This window comes from Rhinichthys klamathensis, unplaced genomic scaffold, assembly GCF_029890125.1.
Source record: "Rhinichthys klamathensis goyatoka isolate OS25496 unplaced genomic scaffold, OSU_Roscu_1.1 h1tg000161l_1, whole genome shotgun sequence".
Lineage (NCBI taxonomy): Eukaryota > Metazoa > Chordata > Actinopteri > Cypriniformes > Leuciscidae > Rhinichthys > Rhinichthys klamathensis.
Genome location: NW_026606695.1, coordinates 3,223,773 through 3,243,862, shown reverse-complemented (window position 1 = coordinate 3,243,862; position 20,090 = coordinate 3,223,773). Strand labels below are relative to the sequence as shown.

Here is a 20,090-nt window from a genome sequence, read left to right as displayed (position 1 = left end):
ATACATATCGCATACATTCTTGCATTACTGTGGGGGTAATAAACCCCAAGTGGGCATTCTGGGCAATAGAGATTCCCTCAAATATGTGTTTGCTGTCAAACTAGCTGTGTTATCATTCTGGGAGCTAGCTATACATATATTGATTTTAACTAACTTGTTAACAAACTGTTTTATCATCATTTAATTGAACATACTGTGTCTAAATAGATATTACATTTGATGAGGAACAAACAAAAAAATTATTATCTATATAGGATGAATCTCTAGTATGAATGAAATTCGAACGTACTACATCTGCCATGTTGGCTTTGTCATGTGACCTACAGCGTCATTTGCGTCACTTTACTGGGATAGTAAAAGTGTTCATTACATGCACACTTCAGAATCTCAGCGGAAATAGTACATGATCTAGGTACTTTTTGCCTACTGTTTTAAGAATACTGTGAATTCAGACATACTACTCTTTTTATGTATTGTTTTTCTTCTACTGTGGAAGTAGGCATATTTCAGGTGCAGGAGAACTGAAAGAGAATACGGGATGCTATTCTCACTAAAGCATTACATTGTGGTCTGACATATTTTATAATGCATGAAATTGAGCTTTCATAGCTAGATGCATTTGCATTCATGTACTTGCGTAGAGTATACTTGCCAAAGACCGAATAAACCTTATTAAAAAAATTAAATAAACATTGACTAGTTTCTAGGATGTCACAGAAACTAGAGCATCCTGTGAATCCTAGAAACTAGTCATGCAGAGTTGTAATATGGACTGAGTTCATTAACAGGTCTAGCATGTATATGTTATTCTCGCATGTTTAGTAATTCTAAAGCCAAATCTTCTTCCAGTCTACTTTAGTTTTATCAATATTTTCAAACACTAAACAACTTCTGGTACGTTCCTTCCTCTAACCCACACATTAAACCTCGATTTTTTTTTTTTTTTTTTTTTTTTTTTTTTTTTCACATTTGGGAAGCCTTCTCTTTACATTTCAGTCACTGCCTATCATGCTACCGACTTCACAGACTTAAATAGTAAACCAACCATGCGTATTCCAGCTTTGCCAATCAGGACAGATAAAAATGACATGGCCATTTCCAGCCGTGTGTTTCGGACTGTGAGGAATTTCTCCTTTAAAAGTTGAGGCGGAAGCAAGTGAGCAGCGGCTGGCTGAATGTTATCTCAGCTGCGCTCAGCGCTTGGCGCAGACTCAAGTGTAAAAGCAGCCTTAAAGAGAGGCCGGTTCGTTTGACATCCTCTATCCAAAATAAGGAGTGTGGGGGTCAGGCTTCGGCTCACATATCAAACTGTGTGTTGTGTTTGTCCTTGTTTATCAGCATTATTTATTACATTACTGTCACCTCAGTCTCGCTCACAGTTTAAACTTTCCTCGGCAAGAAGTTACAAAGTAACTCATATTAAAACTAGAAAACAAAGATATTCCCCATGCTTTAATGTTAATTTTTTTTTATTTGTTGCATAATCAGATGGGACCCACAATTCCCCTGACCCGTGGAACTCGTCCAATGGGATCAGCCAGCCAGGCTATGGGGGAATGCTGGGAGGATCTTCATCTCACATGCCACAGTCTGGAAACTACAGCAACCTGCACTCACACGACCGCCTGGTGAGAACGCTTTGTGGGTTCAGATCAAATACAAACCTTTTATGTAGTATAACCGTGTTCATAGAGCTAAAAAAGTTGCTCTTCCTCTGAAGTTCCCATGTTCTCTCTCTGTCACAGAACTACCCGCCACACTCGGTGTCTCCCACAGACATCAACGCTAGCCTGCCACCCATGTCCAGCTTCCACCGCAGCAGTGCCAGCAGCTCACCCTTCGTCACCGCGTCTCACACCCCACCTGTCAACACCGCAGAGGGAGTCATGGGTACGCTGTCCTGCACATTTATAGTGTTACTCTTGATTTATCATTCTTAAGAATAATTTCACAGGAATACAGTAGAAAATAGTTTTTTTAAAACTGTACTGATATTTCACAATATTTCTGCTTTTGCAAAAATGCATGCTTGTATATATATATTTTTTTATTATTATTATTAATTTAAACTTTTTATTTTGTTTTGCCATATACAAAATATATACATCAGTCATTTTCTTCACCCAAATATTTTTGAAATATCCCCTAAGATTGTTGAAAAGTTATTTATCACTTATTTATATCAGCACTTTTTCAGATCGGGTCACACACCTAGCACCAGCTGCTACTCGCCTATAAAGAATGCATGACACTAATGTCTCTGTCAGCTCTGTTCTGATGTGAATGGCGTATCTCTGTGTGGTCTTTGTAGCTGCTGCCAACCGAGGGAATGCCACTGGAAGCTCTCAGACTGGAGACGCGCTGGGAAAAGCCCTGGCTTCGGTGAGATCCTTCTCCATTCAACCAGACCGATTAATCCATGCATTAACCATTTCAGAGAACAGGGATTTCCTTCCCTCCATATACATCCCTCCGTCTTTTACAGACGGAGAAATGGATTAAAGACATTGCGTTATTATTTTAACTACTGAGTGGTATACGGTTTCAGGCATCGTAAACATACCCCATGTTGTCCAACTTGCTTTCGGGATCTTCGTGTTGTAGACGTGGGCGAGATTACCCGACATAATGGTGCAGTTAATTCTTTAAAGGACAGGACTTGTGCTCTTAGGCTGGGTATTAGTAGCAGTGCAGAAGGTTAAGAGATTGAATAAGGTCAGAGGATCTGTTTGTGGATGTTTCTGGACCTAAGCCCGGATAATTGTGCTCTTAATCTCACAGTATACAAGAAAAGGAGCTGTACATAAAAGCCTGTGGATTATTCATTGGTTTGGATAATGAGTGCTGGCGTTCGTGCGAGTTCCTAATGTGTCCCTGAAACTGGAGCTTACAATAACCTCTAAAACTTGCCGAGCTTAACTTAAAGACTTATTTAGCTGTTGAAAAAAATCCTGCAGACTTGCTTATCCTACAGTAAGTCACAACAAGACGTTTTTTAAAAGTAGGAACACATCTGGACTGATTCAGCACTGTTTCGGACGGGAGCCGTAGACTCACCTCTCGGCTGAGGACAAGGACAAGCTTTTTATAACCTTTTAATGTTGGAACGGTTTTAGCGCCCTCATCTTCTGCGGAATTGGATGCCTAAAATCGCTGCTCTTTGATTGGGGAAAAGAAAGAAAAGAAGAAAAAATGTAATAAGATACTTTGGGTGAGGCTACGAGAGCACACTCCGGCACACAAACAAACACAAGACAGTGCGGCTGAAAGATAATCACAAATTAAGTCTTTTTGTATTTGCAGACTCAATTCTATTAGCATGATAAAGCTGCGGTGAAACGGACACGGTCGGGCTGGGGTGGAGGGACGAGGGGAGGGGGAAACGACCTAACTGCTGCGGCTCAGCTCTGCAGGCCGTCCATTGTGCCACTTTTGTTTAGGTTCCTTTTGGATGGTTTGTGCTCATTGGGCCCCCGCTGGCGGAGAGCAGCGTGACTGATGAGAGGGCGGAGATCCGTTTGTTGTTTGTAAAATGAGTGGTGTTACACTAGAAATACAGCAGTCAGCCAGGACACTCCAAATGGCTCGCTTTCACTCATTAGGTCAGCAACTGTAAGAGGTCTTGAAGCACGAGGGCGGAGACGGACGCTTGCCTGGCACGATTATGATGGATCAGATTCTGTGTTTTACTGGTGAACAGTTAAGAATAATCTAGACACAGCTCTCATGAAACATACGGTTTGGTCCAAAAGTCTAGAGATGACATGAAAAAAAAAAAAGGTTTAGGATTTTGAAAGCTTAAAAACAAAGCAATATTAATATTTCAGTTTCTACACTGCGCCACTAATTAAATAAGTACATTTGTGACACTGATCATGTGACTCTTTGTGCAGACGCAGAACATGATCATCAGGTTTTAAATTAACTTGTGCTGCTCAAGTGGAAGATAGACAAATCAAATACGAAGACATTATGAAATTCATATTCATTTCCTAGTCAACTTTTCACTAAAATTATTATGTTGATCATTTAATTTGTGAAGAATAAATGTGCACTGAATAAGCTGCTATATAAAAGCATTGTATATTACACACATTTGAATCTTCAATATCTGTTAATATCACAGTGTATTTCTTTCTTTGTATCTCTCTGTATATCACTCTCACTCTATAATCACTTGCCCCCTCTGTCTCTTTCTCTCTCTCTGTCTACTCTGAGAGATGAATGTACTAAAGCCCCAGGCAGGATTTGCAGAGTTGATTGAAACACAAAAGTGTGGCATTCAGGATTTAATAAGAAGATTAATAATGATAGTATCCGCATTTTGATGTGTTTTTAAGTCAAATGGACTTCATGATCCCCAGCAAGTGATGGCCCACAACTTTAGAGCTGTTTTTCTCAAATCCTGCCAGATAATTGGGATCAAAACCTGAATATTTCATAGTGGTTTCCATTATGGGACCAAAAACCATTTTAGCAGAATGCAGAGCATGGCTTGAATGTTTACTTTCATTTGACATTTGGCTTAACCAAAAAATCCCTTTTCAGACAAAAATTTCTAAAAAAAAGATAGGATGCTCGCTCAAACAACATCAGTCAGGTGGGCGGGGGGGGGGGACTACCGCCAGTGTTGCACAATGAGGCAAAGGCATCGGTTAGTTTATTGTGATGTGGGCAAGACTGTGCCCGTCTCAGCCGCTGTTTATTGGCCAGGCAGGGAGTGGCTTTATTACCTCTCATCCATAACTGAAGATGAGCCTGAGACGCCCCTCCACACAGCCACGGGCCAGACTCATTCACTCTAATGAGCTCCAAAAAGAGAGATTAATGACCATGTCTTTTCTCTCTGTTTCTCTGCATCATCCAGCTGCTTTTCTCTATTCCATCTCCTCCCTATTAAGTATTAGAAGTGACGTTACGGGCGCCATGTAAGCAGAATTTGATGGTGATCTGAATTAGGGCCTGCGTTAGCCAATGTTTTATATATCAGATTTTACAACGGCTTCTAATGTTGCTCGTCCAGTCATGTTTTGTGTTAATGTAACTGCTTTGAATCTGTTAACGCAGGCGTGACATAATGTGAAGCATTTTTTAAATACAGAATTCATTTCTGAATAATTGTATCTTTTGGTATACGTCTGCAACCCAGTCATATATCAGTAAAAATATCAAATAAAACAATAAAACAGACATTACTACATGGTTATGTTATGTTTAAATCATTTGATATAAAACAATTGTGATATATACTCTCGCTGTTTTGGTTTATGTCAGGTATAAATAAAGCAAAAAATAATTAAATAAAACATTACTACATGGTTATGGAATATATAAAACATTTGATATAAAACAATTGTGATATACTGTCACCGTGCTGTAAGAGTTTGGACATTTTGTCTACCTCTAATGTGAATTATTACCACCACTGTTTGTTTAGCCGTTTTCCCGCTCTCTTGCAGGGTTTCTGATCTTGTGTGCTCAATGTGGTTTCACTTATGATGTGCGACATGCAGCGGGTGTGTGGCGTGGGCCCAGGCTTTGACTTAATAACAACCACAGATGTGTCAGAAAGCCATAGAACGCAGGCTGGACTGCAGGTGTCTCACAGCATTTAGAGTGCAGGAGGGGTTGTTTTTTTCTGCAGACATTGTAAAGGGAGGCATAGGCTGTTAAAAGCCCATATGCATTCTGTGAGCATTTTTTTTTTACTGCTGCTCTGCTTGTAAAATCAGCAGAATTGATGAGCCCATTTTGGCTGAGCACAGACTGAGGGATGCTAACCGCAGCCGTAAAGCCGCAGAGGGAAACGACAGATTGCTTGTTTAAAAGGTTGAGTGTGCTACCTCACAGACTGATCTTTTTCTTTCTTTCTCTCGCTCTTGTTTGCAGATTTATTCTCCTGACCACACCAGCAGTAGCTTCCCCTCAAACCCCTCCACTCCAGTGGGCTCTCCCTCTCCTCTGACGGCTCAGGCGGGCGCTGCCACAGCAGGTACAGTGGTGACGGCCAGCGGCCCCACAGGAAGGGCAGGTAGAGCACCAGTCTGCCTCTCTGACCCCACGCACACATTCACTCCATACACCACACCCTCACTGGGCCGTCACGCAGTGGCCCTCAAAATGTATCAATGTGTGGATCGTAAAACAAAATATCTGTAAGCAAATTGGTGCTTGAAATCACTTTTGTAATTCCTTGTCATTTAATTAGTCCTTTTTCCATTAAATTTGACCAGTATTTATAATTTGACCAACAATATAAATTTGTTTTTCATGTGAAACATATAATGTTTTGTTTGTGCTAGTAAGTGTCCGTTTGCTACATTTTCAAAAGTAAAAGCTTATTGGTTTTACTATTTTTTCCCCCCATCTAATGCATTCATATATTTGAATAGGGCTGTGAATCTATTCATCTTTACAGGAATAGATTTAATTACATGATATATGCAGATTAATCAAATCTAGTATAATAGCATTTATTAATATTTACTGAGAGAAGCCGTCGAATGAGGATAATGCAAATACATTATTGTGGCAGATGACTCAATTATTGAATGTACACTGCTGTTGAAAAATTTGGGGTCAGTAAGATTTTTAAGTAAGAAATGTATACTTTTATTCAGAAAGGATGCATACAAACATGACAGTTATCAATAAATTACATTTTAAAATATATTAAAATAGAAAACAGTTATTTTAAATAGTTAATATTTCACAGCATTACTGTTTTTACTGTATGTTTGATCGAATAAATGCAGCCTTAATGAACAAAAGAGACTTCTTTCAAAAACATTTAAAGATCTTATCGACACCAAACATTTGAATGGTAGTGTACATTTCATAAAAGTATTGTTTTATTTAATATATTGTGTTTTATTTCTATATCATTGGACATGATCTTATCACTGACCTACAGTCTACACAGCAATACATTTTACAAGTTGAGTTTGTCAGTCAGTCTGAATTATACTAATGGGCTGTTCACACAGGACACATTCTTGTATTCTGTCTGCTCTTTTTAATTGTTGGTTTATGTAAAACATCCATCAAAAAGTCATTCTTTTTTGGGGCACTGCACAGGCTGAAACTCATTTCGCACATTTAGACAGACCCTCAACACAATTCACATTCTTAACATGTTGTTTGGTTTATCATTTAGAATAGGCAAGAAGGCCGTCATTTCGATTTCATTTATGGACAACCATAATAGCGCAGTCTTGTATATGTAAACATTGCATATGTAAACATGATCTGTTAAAAAACATTGATCTGAGATTCTGGAATAAGCCCTTGTCTAATGAACAATCATAGTGGTCTGTTCTTCACTGTAAGAAAAACTATCAAACAATTCATTCTGTCAGCTCCTTCCCTGTCTCAATGTCACACTGGCGCGGTGTAGCTACACACACAGCGAGCTCCGTCCTCTTCACGTAAATGACTATAACACACTGTCCCTCAGCTGCAGAGATTGAAGATTGTGTCGGGGGAGCTATGCCCTGGTTAGGGGTGGATAGATAACCCAACTACTGTGAAGATTTTATCTGCGTCTTACAAGACTGATGCACAGTCATTTTACATGAAAAAAATATATTTTTAAGCTCAGAGGGAGAGACGGAGATACTAGTTGCTACAAATGGCAGTTTCTCCGCCGGTTGTTTTGGTGAGTGGGCAGTTGTGTGTTCATTGATATAGTGGTGACAGCTGTGTCGGTGTCTGTCCCGCTCCTTAGCTTCAGCTGTTGCCCTGCTCCTCACACAGCTGTTGCCCATGACAGAGCGGCCTGCAAAGATCCTCATTTATTAGCATGACTGACTGAGAGGAAGGGAGGGAGAGGATGACTCTGCTCAGAGACAGCCTTCATCTCCACTTAACAGCCTGTACCTTACAATGTCACTTCCTCTTACCCTAGCACACCTTATCTTATGCTTTATCATTTAAAGAATTGCTTAATATTTTGCCAAAAAAACAATTATAATATACATGTAGGCCATTTATATAAATAAATAATAAATTTTTTTATTCATTTACACTACTATTCAAATGTTTAGGGTTGGTAAGATTTTTTTAATGCTTTTTTTTAAATGCTTTTGAAACGCACCAAGGATGCATTTATTTGATCAAACATACAGTAAAAACTGTAATACTGTGAAATATTATTACAATTTAAAATAGCTGTGTTCTATGTTAATGTATAAATATATACATTTTAAAATATAATTTATTCTTGTGATGGCAAAGCTGAATTTTCAGCATCATTACTCCAGTCTTCAGTGTCACACGATCCTTCAGAAATCATTCCAATATGCTAAAATTGTAACATTTCTTTGCAGTTTTGAAAACAGTTTAGTGTATTGCAGTGTAGTGTATTTATCATTTATATGTAAATGTAAAATTTATTTTACTCAGTATTATAAATCTATGAAATATATATTTTAAAAAAAAATTGTTATGCAACACATTCACCAGTGGCCAGTTGCATAAATGGCTTAGACTAGTCTTAAAAGTTAGTCATATAATTTTATTCTTCAAGACTGGCCTTAACTTTTTAAAGTCAGATACATAAAAAGGTAGATCGGTCTAATTTAAATTGGATAAGTAAGACTGATTACCTCTTAGTCTTATCTAACTGCTAGTTGGTCAAACTAGTTCTTAAGACACAGTCTTAACATAGTGGCTAAGGTTATGCAACTGGCCTCAGATATTTACTGATTAATTGGCCTGGCCAAAATATAGATATTTTGGTAGTATTTAGTCACATTTGGCACACTTATTGTCATTCTCTCTGCCTGCAGTTTTATCACATCATTAAGTTGATTTACACTCACAAGCAGGCAGTCAAAGTCCCCTTTGATATCTGGGGCCTTTTATTTATTTTTTGATATAGGTTTTTTGATTAGGGTGTTCTTAGATGTTGGTGCACATTGTTTCATGATGTTATGATTAAGCCAAAGCACATCCATCTGTTTCTCCGGATTAAACTTAAACTTAGCCATTAGACCCACTCATAGCCGGGTCTCTTCTGCCCACACCAGCCAATTAGACCTCAGCACCACGTCACGTGTGGAGTGCCGCACAGGCCCACGCTCATTTGTCAAGCTAGCCGCCGGTGAGGAAGCCTTATTAAACCCTGCATTCTCTTCATGTAGCCACAGTCATTTTTAATAGGCCCTTAATGAAAGTCTGCTTCTGAGAGCTTTAAGCGAATTCCTTCAAATTAGAGCTGCTTTAGGGAGGACGAATGGTTGGAAATTCTTTACCTAAACAACTTCCAGTCACACAATAGGTGAAATTATCTGTGCATTCACTGACTTTCGAAGATTTTCGTAACACAGGCAGGGCCAGACGTATATGACCACACCTGGTCCATCACAACACTTAACAGTATAACAACCGGCAAAATAGGAAATCTCTGATGATGTCAACAAAACAGCCTGGGTCAATGGTTGGGTCTGTTCCTGGTGGAGTCAGATTGAAGGACGGAGACCGCTGATCTCCTTCCTGAACTGATTAATGTAAATAAGCCAAAAGGCTTCCTTTGGGTCATGCTGCATTAAGAGTACTTGACCTGTTTTATGGTACACCATAGCCTTCACGCAAGACTTTTTGCAGTGCATTGTTTGCCAGTTGGAGTGAAGTAGACTCGGGAGTGAAGGCGACCCCCACTACCAGAGTTTTGATTTGTGATTAGCAGATGTGCATTCTTTTGAAACGGTGTTGATTTATGGCCAGTCAAAATCAGCACGTTTAGACCGAGACCAGACCAGAGTCATTTACATCCTCATTATAGTCCTTTCCAGCCTCACACACACTTCCACAGAACAAAAACACATTCACTGAATTCTTCCAGTGAATTTTGAAAGAAAAAAAAGTGAAACATTGAGTCTGGGGCTGAGATTGTGGCCAAGCCAAATAAAATCTTTTGCTACTACTTGAGTAATGTGGCAAAACAGTGCTTTTTCTTTTCCCTGACACCATCTGACATGAGATTGGTCACATCACTGCTCACCGTCCGGTAGTTTGTTTGTGCGAGTTGAGATCTAAGAGAGTGTCACAGTCTCATCCTGTTACGTCTAGAATATCAAGCTCCTCTGTTGAGCTCATGCAGTATTAGAGTCAAGGGAAGACACTCAGGGTCCAAGTCGTCGCCTTTATCGGGGTCATTGCATTGTTCTCCCAAGCTTTTTTAGTCATGACTTCATTAATAAGAGGAAGTAGGAGATGTCCCTCAGCACTGGTTTGTGTATGTATGCGTGTAAGGGTCGTCCTCATACCCTTCTCACATTGCAGGATATGACCCAGTCATAGGAAATGATGTGTCTGGAGACCTAGAGGAAAACAGCTCACATTGAGAATAGCTGGAATCAGCCAGGATAGGAAATGAGTTTTAGTCTATTGTGAATGTGCATCAGTACATTGTACCATGTGCACTACATGCTAAATGAAAGAATTTTATATTATATTTATTTATTTTTTAAAATTTTATTTAAATGCCATTTGTTACAGCAAACTGATAACCTGTGAATTCATTAAAAGAATCAAATCATGAGTAATTTGTTCATGAATCAGACTCTATTGGTAAAGACCATGTGCGTTGCATGAAAAACTGTGGTTCATTTCAGACGATCATTTTTAACCTGTTGTAATGAAGCCTGCTTGTTGTCATGTGTCATGTGACTAAAAAGCTCCTCTGCCTCCATCCACAGGTACAACTCAGTGGCCCCGCGCGGCTGGACAAGCACCTTCCTCCCCGAACTACGAGAACTCCCTCCACTCTCTGGTAAGAGTTCCCTCCATCTCTTCCTCCCCTCCCCCTGGCACTGAGCACTTTTTAATGGACACTGTGTCAGTAGATGACTTGCTCCTGGAGGGTAGGGGGTAGCTTTACATGGACATTCCTGGCTGACAAATGTCAGAAGCGGCACGGGGAGGGGGCCGTGTGGACCGAACAATACCCATCCCTTGGGGCGTGTCTTCTGCCATCTGTCCTCTCTTGTCCAGGGTGGATGGAGATTGTGAAGGTGGGGTGGTTAGGGATTGGTTAGGGTGTGTGATGGGGGGTGGGGTGCTGGCAGCTGCTGCGTTCAACCACTGCCGCGGGATTCCAGGGCTGACTGGGGAACTGAGCCACAACAGGAGATCAGTTTACCGAAACACACACTTTCCTTCCCACGTCATACATTCACATAATGGAGTGTGTAGATAAATATTTACTCTAATGCTTTGTATGCCAGCTGCAAGTGCATTTTTATTGACCGTCCATGAGCAGCGGCACCTCCAGGAAACAGGAAATGAGCTGTGATCGCCTGAGTGAACCATAGTTCATCATAATTAGTTACATGAACAAGTACCAAGATCTCGGCACTTGGAGCTGCACTCCGATGCTCTGCCCGGTTTCTCTGCCGATCTCTCGTAAACTCTGCTTGCTTCTCTTTCGGTCTCATCTCTCACTGTACGTGTCTCTCCTCTTCCTGTGTGACTGTAGAAAAATCGTGTGCACCAGCAGCTTCATGAGCATCTGCAGGATGCCATGTCCTTCTTAAAGGATGTCTGCGAGGTATTCCCGCTCTTCAGACAATCATCTCCTGTCCTTTTCTTCCTTTCAGTCATCAGCTTTCCTTTGATTCGGCCATGCTTTTTCTGTTTTGTGCTTTTGTTGTTTTGCCATTTCATCTTTTATTGGTCTTTTGATTGTAATAATACATAAAAATCACCATATTGCGGTTAGTTAGTGGAAAACTGTCATTGATTTTTTTGTTTATTCCAACAGATGTTGTTTAACTGTCTTAGCCTTCACTTTTTCTCTTTAATTTCTTACTTCTTTTCCTTTTTACTTTGTTTTGGAATGTTCCTTTGCTTTAAGAGAATGTCATCAAAGTCTATGTTGATGTTTGTTTTCATTGAACCTTATGTTGTTTTCTTTTTCTCTCCCTCTCTTCTTATTCTTCATTGCTCATTCCAGTCTCGGATGGAGGACCGGCTGGACAGGCTGGACGATGCAATCCATGTCCTGCGGAATCACGCTGTGGGCTCCACTGCCGCCCTGTCTAGCGACATCCACAGCCTGTTGGGACAAGCGCACAACGGGCCAATTTCAGCCATCGGCACCAGTTTCCCCGCTTCTGGATTGGTCAGCAACCGAACAGCACAAATGGTAAAGAAAACTTCACTGTCACAAAGGAAACTTTAGCTTATGTGTTTCAGAGCCTCCTGAATGTCTCATTTCTTTAGAGGTCAAAGTCTCTTACAGTTATTACAGGCAAGAGGGAGAGAAGCGCATGTGTTTTTTCATTGTGCCTCTCCAAATAGGCTAATAAACAGAGTTAAGCCACCTGTTTAAAATGAAGGCCTGGCCATGTGTTGAAACTGAACTATTTTCCACTGAGAGCAGTTTAACTTAAACCCACATACTTTCCATAAGCGTAATGGCTGGAGCGAAGCTCGTTCTCCCTCCTTGAGCTGCGTTCCTCGGGCTGAATGGGAAAAGCAGTCACAGTAGAATCTAGTAGATCAGTGCCGGTCTGGAAGACATTTCCGCACCGTGGCTCGCTGGGGCTGTGGGGACCTGCGTGATGTGAGACCCGCTGAAACTAAAGCGCTCTGTATCTCCCCCACCATCCCACGGCATTCATTCACTTTTTACAGAAAGATTTGCACACAGCTGTAATGGACGGAACAAGCGAGGGAGGCGTTTCCCAATGGTTTCCCAATAATAGGAAATATTCATGGCCTTTTTTTCTTCATTCAAAACAACATTTGGATTTTCTTTCAACTTTCAAATGAACTGACACTGACCTCTTTGTTTTTGTCCAAAGACTAAAGCAACACTCAAAACTGTTTTCGTGAATGACCACTACAGTGGAAAGTTTACCCTTGGCCAGTTGACCACGAAGATCTGACATTTCCTGATGAGCAATCCACTGTTCTCATGTAATGTTTCAAACAGGCAGTAAATGTCTGGAATGCCGTATCACATGTTATTGATGGCTCAAGTTTCAGCATGTACAATTATAAAAATCATTTTGTATAAATAACTTTTTTTATAGTTTCTTCCCCTCTTCACACAAGCCCTATGTGTGCCAATAATTTTTCATAGCCCCAATCTAAAAGAAACACATTTAAAAATCTAAATGAAACAGACTTCAAGACTGGATCCTAACCTAGTGTGACATAAAACAATAAAAGCTATATTTTCATGTAAATTCATGTTTTAAAAAAGTTTGTCGTAACAAGCTGATTGTAACAAGCTTTAGGACATGCTTTCAGTTGTTAGTTTGATTTCTGCAATGAAGTAGCAACGCCCACTGTGAAATCTCATTGGTCCAAAATCCAGCTCCAACTGTACATTAAACATCAGACATCATCTTATTTACTGTTATTGTGTCATGTCATGCAACAGTTTTGCATTGACAAGATATGCATCAGATATTAAACATCAGATATCCTTTGATTGCCTGTGATTGCGTCACATCATGCAGCAGTTTCAAACTCAAAGTGTGTCACTAAAAATTGTATTTAGACACCCAAAATTTCATGTTGGTCCAAACCTGTATGATGTTCTGTGGAACAAGATATTTTGAGAAATGTCACAGTGTCACCAAAAGTCAATGGTCACCAAAATGGTTTGGTTTTCAAAATATCTTCTTTTATGTTCCGCAGTAGAAAGTCATACAGGTTTGGAATAACATGAGGGGGAGTAAATGATGACAGAATTTAAATTTTTGGGTGAACTATGCTTTTAAAGCAGTAATTTACAACAATTCATTGCTCTCGTTTGCAACAGTGACAAAAGTGATGTTCACAAATCTTTGGCTTGGCACAGCTTATGTTTTCAGTCATGATGAACAGAGGTGCGAGAGAGGAGATTGCAGTGGAGTGACAGAGCCTCTCAGTCTCGTCTGCGCGGGAGCTGTCACACTGCTGTCAGTGGACTATGTGTTCATACACACACAAACAGAGCTCTGTGCTCCAGGCTCGACCCAAACACATACCCAGACAAGGTCCTGATTCAGCACAACCAGAATGCTTTTATTTTGGCGCACTCTTTTCTCTTTCTGTCTCCCCTCTTTTCTTTTTCCTCCCCTCGTCTTTCTTAACAACTCAGGAAATCTGACGCTTTAGTCGTGTGTGTCTGAGCTCCTCAGCTGTATGGTAATCAAGCCCAGACAAGAAAATGGCCGCCTTCTTTGGGTGGCACCCCTCCTCCTCCGCCCCTCTTCTGCCACAGACAAAGAGTTGTTTGGACACCTGTTGAGAGTGGCGCTGAGATTAGAGAGTGGGGGAAGGGGTTCGGGCCTGGGCGGCATGGAGGTTAACAGAGGCCAACAGTGACTTAGGAACGCATTCCTGAAGAAAAAGCCCCCCCCCCACCCCCTCTAATTTCTGCTCCTTTCTCTTCGTTCTCCATGACTCCCAATCCCATGGATCCTAGATCATGGGCGAACATGTGCTCCTGCCTACTGTGGCAGGGGTGGAAGGAAGAGATTTAGAGGGGGGTGCGGCAGTTTCTACTCCACTGCGTCGCCAATCGCATGGCAAGAGGTTGATCAAATCCAGATGTGTTTGGAAGCCACCAGTGACGAATGCTGGTCAAACTGTCATTTGATGTTCAGCATGAAAGGGCAGATTGTTTGTTGCCATATCCACTTGTGAATAAGCCATTTTGTTGAGTGTGCATTTAAAAAAAAAACACACACATAACCAATCTTTCAACTTTAAATCAAAATGCATAAACTTCCTTATTAAGCATTCCTTGTCTTCATGCATGTTTTTTCCAACCCACCCCCCCCAAAAATTTCTAAATTAAATAACTGATGTCACCAAGGCAGTACAGGATCCTAGATAATGTTAGCTGAAAATGTAGCTTTACCATCACAAGAATAAATTACATTTTAACCTGTATTAAAATGGAAAACTGTATTATTTTAAATTGTAATGAAATTTCACAAAATTACTGTTTTAATGCATTTTTGATTAAATAAATGCAGCCTTGGTAAGCATAAGAGACTTCTTTCAAAAACATTTTAAAAAGTATTTTCAAACCCAAATTTTTAAATGGTAATGTAGACATTGTTTTAGGCTACTGTTGTACAGTTTTGCAGCCTTCCTCAATTCTTGCCAATAGTTAAAGTAGTAATTTAATATGTAGTAAATATTAATGTAATAATTGTTTACAACAATCATAGCAAATAATGATAGATTTGAAAATGCCTAGTTCATGTCAAGTGTAAACTTCAGATCCCACCAGAATGCCACTTTTATTGTTTTTGTTTTATAAAAAGAAAGTTAATATGAATTAATAATTTTTTTATAAAACATTGCATACTATAAAAACACTTTATATACAAACAGTGTTCAAAACAATAGAGTATACAATATACATATGCTGTATGTGCTTCATGTTGGTGACCTGACGTTTGCCGCTTCCCTTCTACCACTTCCCCTAAAATCGTGTCTGAAATGGTGCAGCATCCAGTCCGCTGTTTTGTTACAATCAACCTGCCTCTCAAAGTATATAGACACACGCTTCCAAATTGAAAACAACATGAGAGTGTTCTTTGGTGGAACAGAGTCAGAACTCAGGACTGAAGTGCCTCGTGTCTCTCTGAGCAAAAATTTGGGGCTGTGAAGGTCATTCTTTGTAGTGTGAACACCACTCAGTTCTTCAGAGGGGAGGTCACACTACAGTAGGAACACAGAGACTCTCTCAGCTTTGAAGTCCAAGATCTGTCTCTTCGCCGATTTAATGTAAATCACTTTTGTTTCCTCTGCACTGATCAGATGGCTTCATGATCAGAGGGACTCTTGATGTTTTGCTCTGTTCTCTGCCTCATGTATTTATGGCGATCTGTTCTGACAGGGTTCTGTTCACCGCGAAGAGACCGTCAGCCTGAACAACAACCACGGCGGCTTGCAGGCCAGCGCTGGTCCCACCTCCAGCTCGGAGCTCAACCACCAGGCAGAGACGTTCAGAGGTTGGGAAGCTTTTTTGCACCACTTTATTGTTTTGTTTTTGTCAGCTCAATGTCCATTTGGCACTTGTTAACATGTATTGGTCATACAGTATTTACCAGTTTCAGAATTTATGATTCTTCAGTTATGATTTATATACAAGTTTTAAAACAAGTGTTTACCCAATCGGTGCATGCGTGTGTGACAGGAATCGCTAGCGCTCTGGCCGCTCACATTGCCCCATCTCTGGACCTGAAGGTTGAAAATCAAGAAAAGGATGACATGAACGATAACCAATCCTCAGACGACCTCAAATCAGACGACGAGAGTGATAAAAGGGATATGAAACGGGGAAGCACTCGACCAAGGCAAGGCAACCGTTCATCAAAGCACTCCCTCTAAAAGTGTCCTTTAACACTTCAGCATTGACCTTAGAGACAGTGAATATTCAGATAAGCTACTTTTTATGCCTGAAGGTTTACTCCTTAATGCTTGAAGATTTTAAATTTAATGTCACACCAAACACGCAGTGTTCGGGTGTTGAGGCCACATTGTTCCCTCCATCTCGTCTGACAGCTGTGAATTGTTCTGCAGCAGTGTAAATGAAGACGAGGACCTGAACCCCGAGCAGAAGGCGGAGCGCGAGCGCGAGCGGAGGATGGCCAACAACGCCCGCGAGAGGCTGCGAGTCCGGGACATCAACGAGGCGTTCAAAGAGCTGGGCCGCATGTGTCAGCTGCACTTGAAGAGCGAGAAGCCCCAGACCAAACTGCTCATTCTTCACCAGGCCGTCGCCGTCATTCTCAGCCTCGAACAGCAAGTTAGAGGTCAGACGCTGTCCTGCATAATGCAATTATGTCATGTTTATAGAAGGCCTGTCAGTCAATTAAAACACGTAATCATGACTAATCTAGGAAATGAATCTAAATTTACTGTAAAAAAAAACAAAACAGTGTTAAACAAATGCAATTAATTCTACACAATATCCAGGAGCATTTCTTGCCTTTTATCAGAAGCAACCCCCCTCAAAAAAGTGTCTGATATTTTGGTACTTTTTTTGACGGTATTATGGATATGTGGATATATTGTCTTTAACTGCTGTACAGAGTTGTTCACAAGCTACCATTGATTTTTTTTTTCATACAGTACATTGTTGGTAAATATCCACCTCATCCATCATCCATGCCAAATCTGGCATTTAAACATCTGATCGGAAAACACACAAGACATGATTACTTAAATATTATCAGGGAAAATGATTCTCCGCTGTAATCTCCACTGTCAGACAAGGATTTATCAGTAGTATTTTACTTGGGCCCTTGGCAACAGTGCTAAATTATGTTAATCGGTTCAGCAGAATAGCTGGTTTTATAAGACAATGAAAGCTACATATTATTGCTTTACAAACTCAACAAAAATGGTGAGATAATGTGAATTCTCCTCCTGTGTGCAGAGAGGAACCTAAACCCCAAAGCAGCCTGCCTTAAGAGGAGGGAGGAGGAGAAGGTGTCAGGGGTTTCAGGTGACCCCCAGCAAGCCCACCCGCCTGTGCACCCGAGCCTCACAGACACATCCAACCCCATGGGCCATCTGTGAACAGCCAGGTGAGCACGATCCGCTCCACGCAGAGATGTAAAACGGGCAGGTGGTTAAAACACGACACCACAAGCAAGATTTTTCTTTGCTATTGCTTAGACACAAGCTCTGTTCCAACCCCTAGTGAGCTGCATTCTTGCCTACCTTCCTTTTGGAACAGTATTTATATTGTGAATGCACCCGTTGTCTTAAAGGGATAGTTCATTAAACAATTCTGTCATTATTGACTCCAAACCTATTAGACTTTTGTTTATTTTCAAAACACAAAGATATTTTTAATGAAACCTGAGAGATTTCCTGAAAGTTATTCCACTAAAACTTCAAAAAGTTCATAAAGACATTAAGTAATCACTGATCAACACACACATATAGAACATCCAAAATAGTAAACGGCACTTCAAGCATATTTGATGTGCACTATGTATGAGTGTTGATCTGTTCACTATATAAAGCGATCACGTCTCTTTAGAAAACTTGGATTAAGCTGCTCAATTCATATGGATTACGTTTATGATGTCTTTATAAACTTTTTGTAGCATTAAAGTTTTGGTGTAATAGACTTTTAATGGAGGGCTTCATTAAAAATCTCTTCATTTGTGTTTCAAAGATGAACAAAAGTCTTATGGGTTTGGAATGACATGAGGGTGAGTAAAATGATGATAGAACTATCCCTTTAACCTAAGTTTTGGAAAACATACGTTTTTTTTATATACGATACACATGAGAATGCGATTTGAGTGTCAGTACAGTGGGTCATAAGCAATGTCCTTAACTTTCCCTTGCTTTTCAGATCGAATGGATCCCGATGGCGTGTGTTAGACAGAGTCGGTGACCTTGCTTTCCATGGGCGGACAGGACTCACAGTTTGTGACACAAATTTGAAAAGACAGACCACTCGAAGCAAAATTCCACCGTTAAGCAATCCTGAGATAGAAGAAAACTGGCAAGTGCCCAGCTCCCTGTGAAGACATCCCATATCGATAAGCAACTTTCTGCCCACCAGAGAAAAAAACAAAATCAAGCATAAAATCCCCTCAGCACATATCGCTGTCTGCAAGCCGTGTGCCGCAGCTGTACAATCAGAGACTGTCGACACCCCCTCCACCCTGTACGTGGAAGTTGCCTTGTGCCTAAACTGAATTGACGAATGCATTGTAACAGCAATTTTTTTCTTTTCTTTGTTTGTTTTTTTGTTTTTTTCTATTTATTATGTTACTGAGCTGTAAGTCTATGTTTAAAGGGAAAAGTTCTGACATTGCTATGAGAATCTGGTGGCGTTTCAGTAGATCTGCAGTTTGTCCTTCACATCAGAGTCATCAGTGAGCCTCTCTCCTGTCGGTCTGTGGATGGGCCACTCCGCTCAAACATGAGATTAATATATTCGGATCAAATTCCTTGCCCTTTGTAAAAGAATCTGATGGTGTTTGAACGTTCAAAGACTCAAGGATCCCTGTGTCTAAAAAAGAAAAAGGAAAAAAAGAAGTAATATATTATTTATATTTATCGTACATTCATTCCGCAAATGACAGCATGAGAAACCAAAACTACCTACCGGTAATTCTTTATGACGTATGTTGATCGTGCAGCTCAGAGTCCTCGTCACAGACGGAAAGTTACGGGTGAGGCGAGATGGTATCAGCCTGTGCGTTTTTGACCAGGACGATGGTGGAACGGCAAACTCTGGCTTTACTGAAAGGCCAAAGGTCAAACACAAGCTGACGTGTTTATACTCATTCATGAGCAGTGCAGATACGGAAAGCAGAACGTTACAAAACCCCAGCATTCCCTGCATATTTCTTAGTGTCTTAAACGGGAAAAGGGACGCGGTCTCGTCCTTATGATTCCTTTGCCATATAGTGTTATTATGGGTAAAGAGAAAGACGTATTTCCGATACAGTTGATTTGTATTCAGACATTACATTATTTGGTGGAACAGCCGTGGTCATGCCGAGGGGCATCTGTACTGAGGAATCTCTGTTATACCGCGAGACATGGCACTGTTGGAAAAGAGTTGGATTTACAACGAAGACCATTAATTCACCTGGCCTGAATTGAAGTTTTGTTTTACGTTCTTTTGTTTTTCTAAAACCATTAACAATTTTTAAAAAAGAGAAAAAAAAAAGAAGTACTCAAAGTAACCACATGTTATATGTTTATTTGTAATTGTATACAAAGCATCTCTCTAGGCTTCATAGTAAAGCGTATTTCTGTCGTGTGAAAATAGAAGGATGTTCTAAGTTACTTAGAATGGCTTTGTCTTTCCCCTCATACATTGAAGTACTTGCAGAATGTGAGCGCAATGTCTGTTCGAAAAAGAGAAGCTCTATGAATTCAAATGCTGTGAAGCATCTAAATCAGCAAACAGTGGAAATGATGAACAAAGCCGGTTTGGATCAGGATTTATTCGTTTTGTTTTTAAATCTGAAGAGAGCAGCAGTCACTCACCACTTTCGTTTTATAATGTATGCGTTTTTTTTTTTTCTTTAAGACCAAAAATGTTTTGTTTTCTTGCTTCGGATCTCTTTTTCTAGCCTGTCTGTTGTCTTCCA

General features: G+C 40.3%; 1 protein-coding gene across 8 annotated transcripts in view; it reads left to right on the top strand.

The window, feature by feature from the left end:
* Positions 1-19,189, top strand: part of tcf12 (transcription factor 12) — a 117,736-nt gene extending 98,547 nt beyond the window's left edge. For 3 of the 8 annotated variants that reach the window (XM_056259001.1, XM_056259005.1, XM_056259006.1), the window contains 12 exons: positions 1,489-1,628; positions 1,746-1,890; positions 2,312-2,382; positions 5,890-6,031; positions 10,701-10,774; positions 11,480-11,551; positions 11,957-12,148; positions 15,854-15,968; positions 16,154-16,313; positions 16,540-16,772; positions 17,399-17,549; positions 18,332-19,189. In XM_056259001.1, coding sequence (XP_056114976.1) covers positions 1,489-1,628; positions 1,746-1,890; positions 2,312-2,382; positions 5,890-6,031; positions 10,701-10,774; positions 11,480-11,551; positions 11,957-12,148; positions 15,854-15,968; positions 16,154-16,313; positions 16,540-16,772; positions 17,399-17,541 — 1,487 coding nt within the window. In that variant the 3' untranslated portion in view covers positions 17,542-17,549; positions 18,332-19,189. The remainder of the gene's footprint in view (positions 1-1,488; positions 1,629-1,745; positions 1,891-2,311; positions 2,383-5,889; positions 6,032-10,700; positions 10,775-11,479; positions 11,552-11,956; positions 12,149-15,853; positions 15,969-16,153; positions 16,314-16,539; positions 16,773-17,398; positions 17,550-18,331) is intronic. The other 5 variants (XM_056259002.1, XM_056259009.1, XM_056259003.1 and 2 more) reach the window with 3 other exon arrangements.
* Positions 19,190-20,090: the final 901 nt, after the last annotated feature.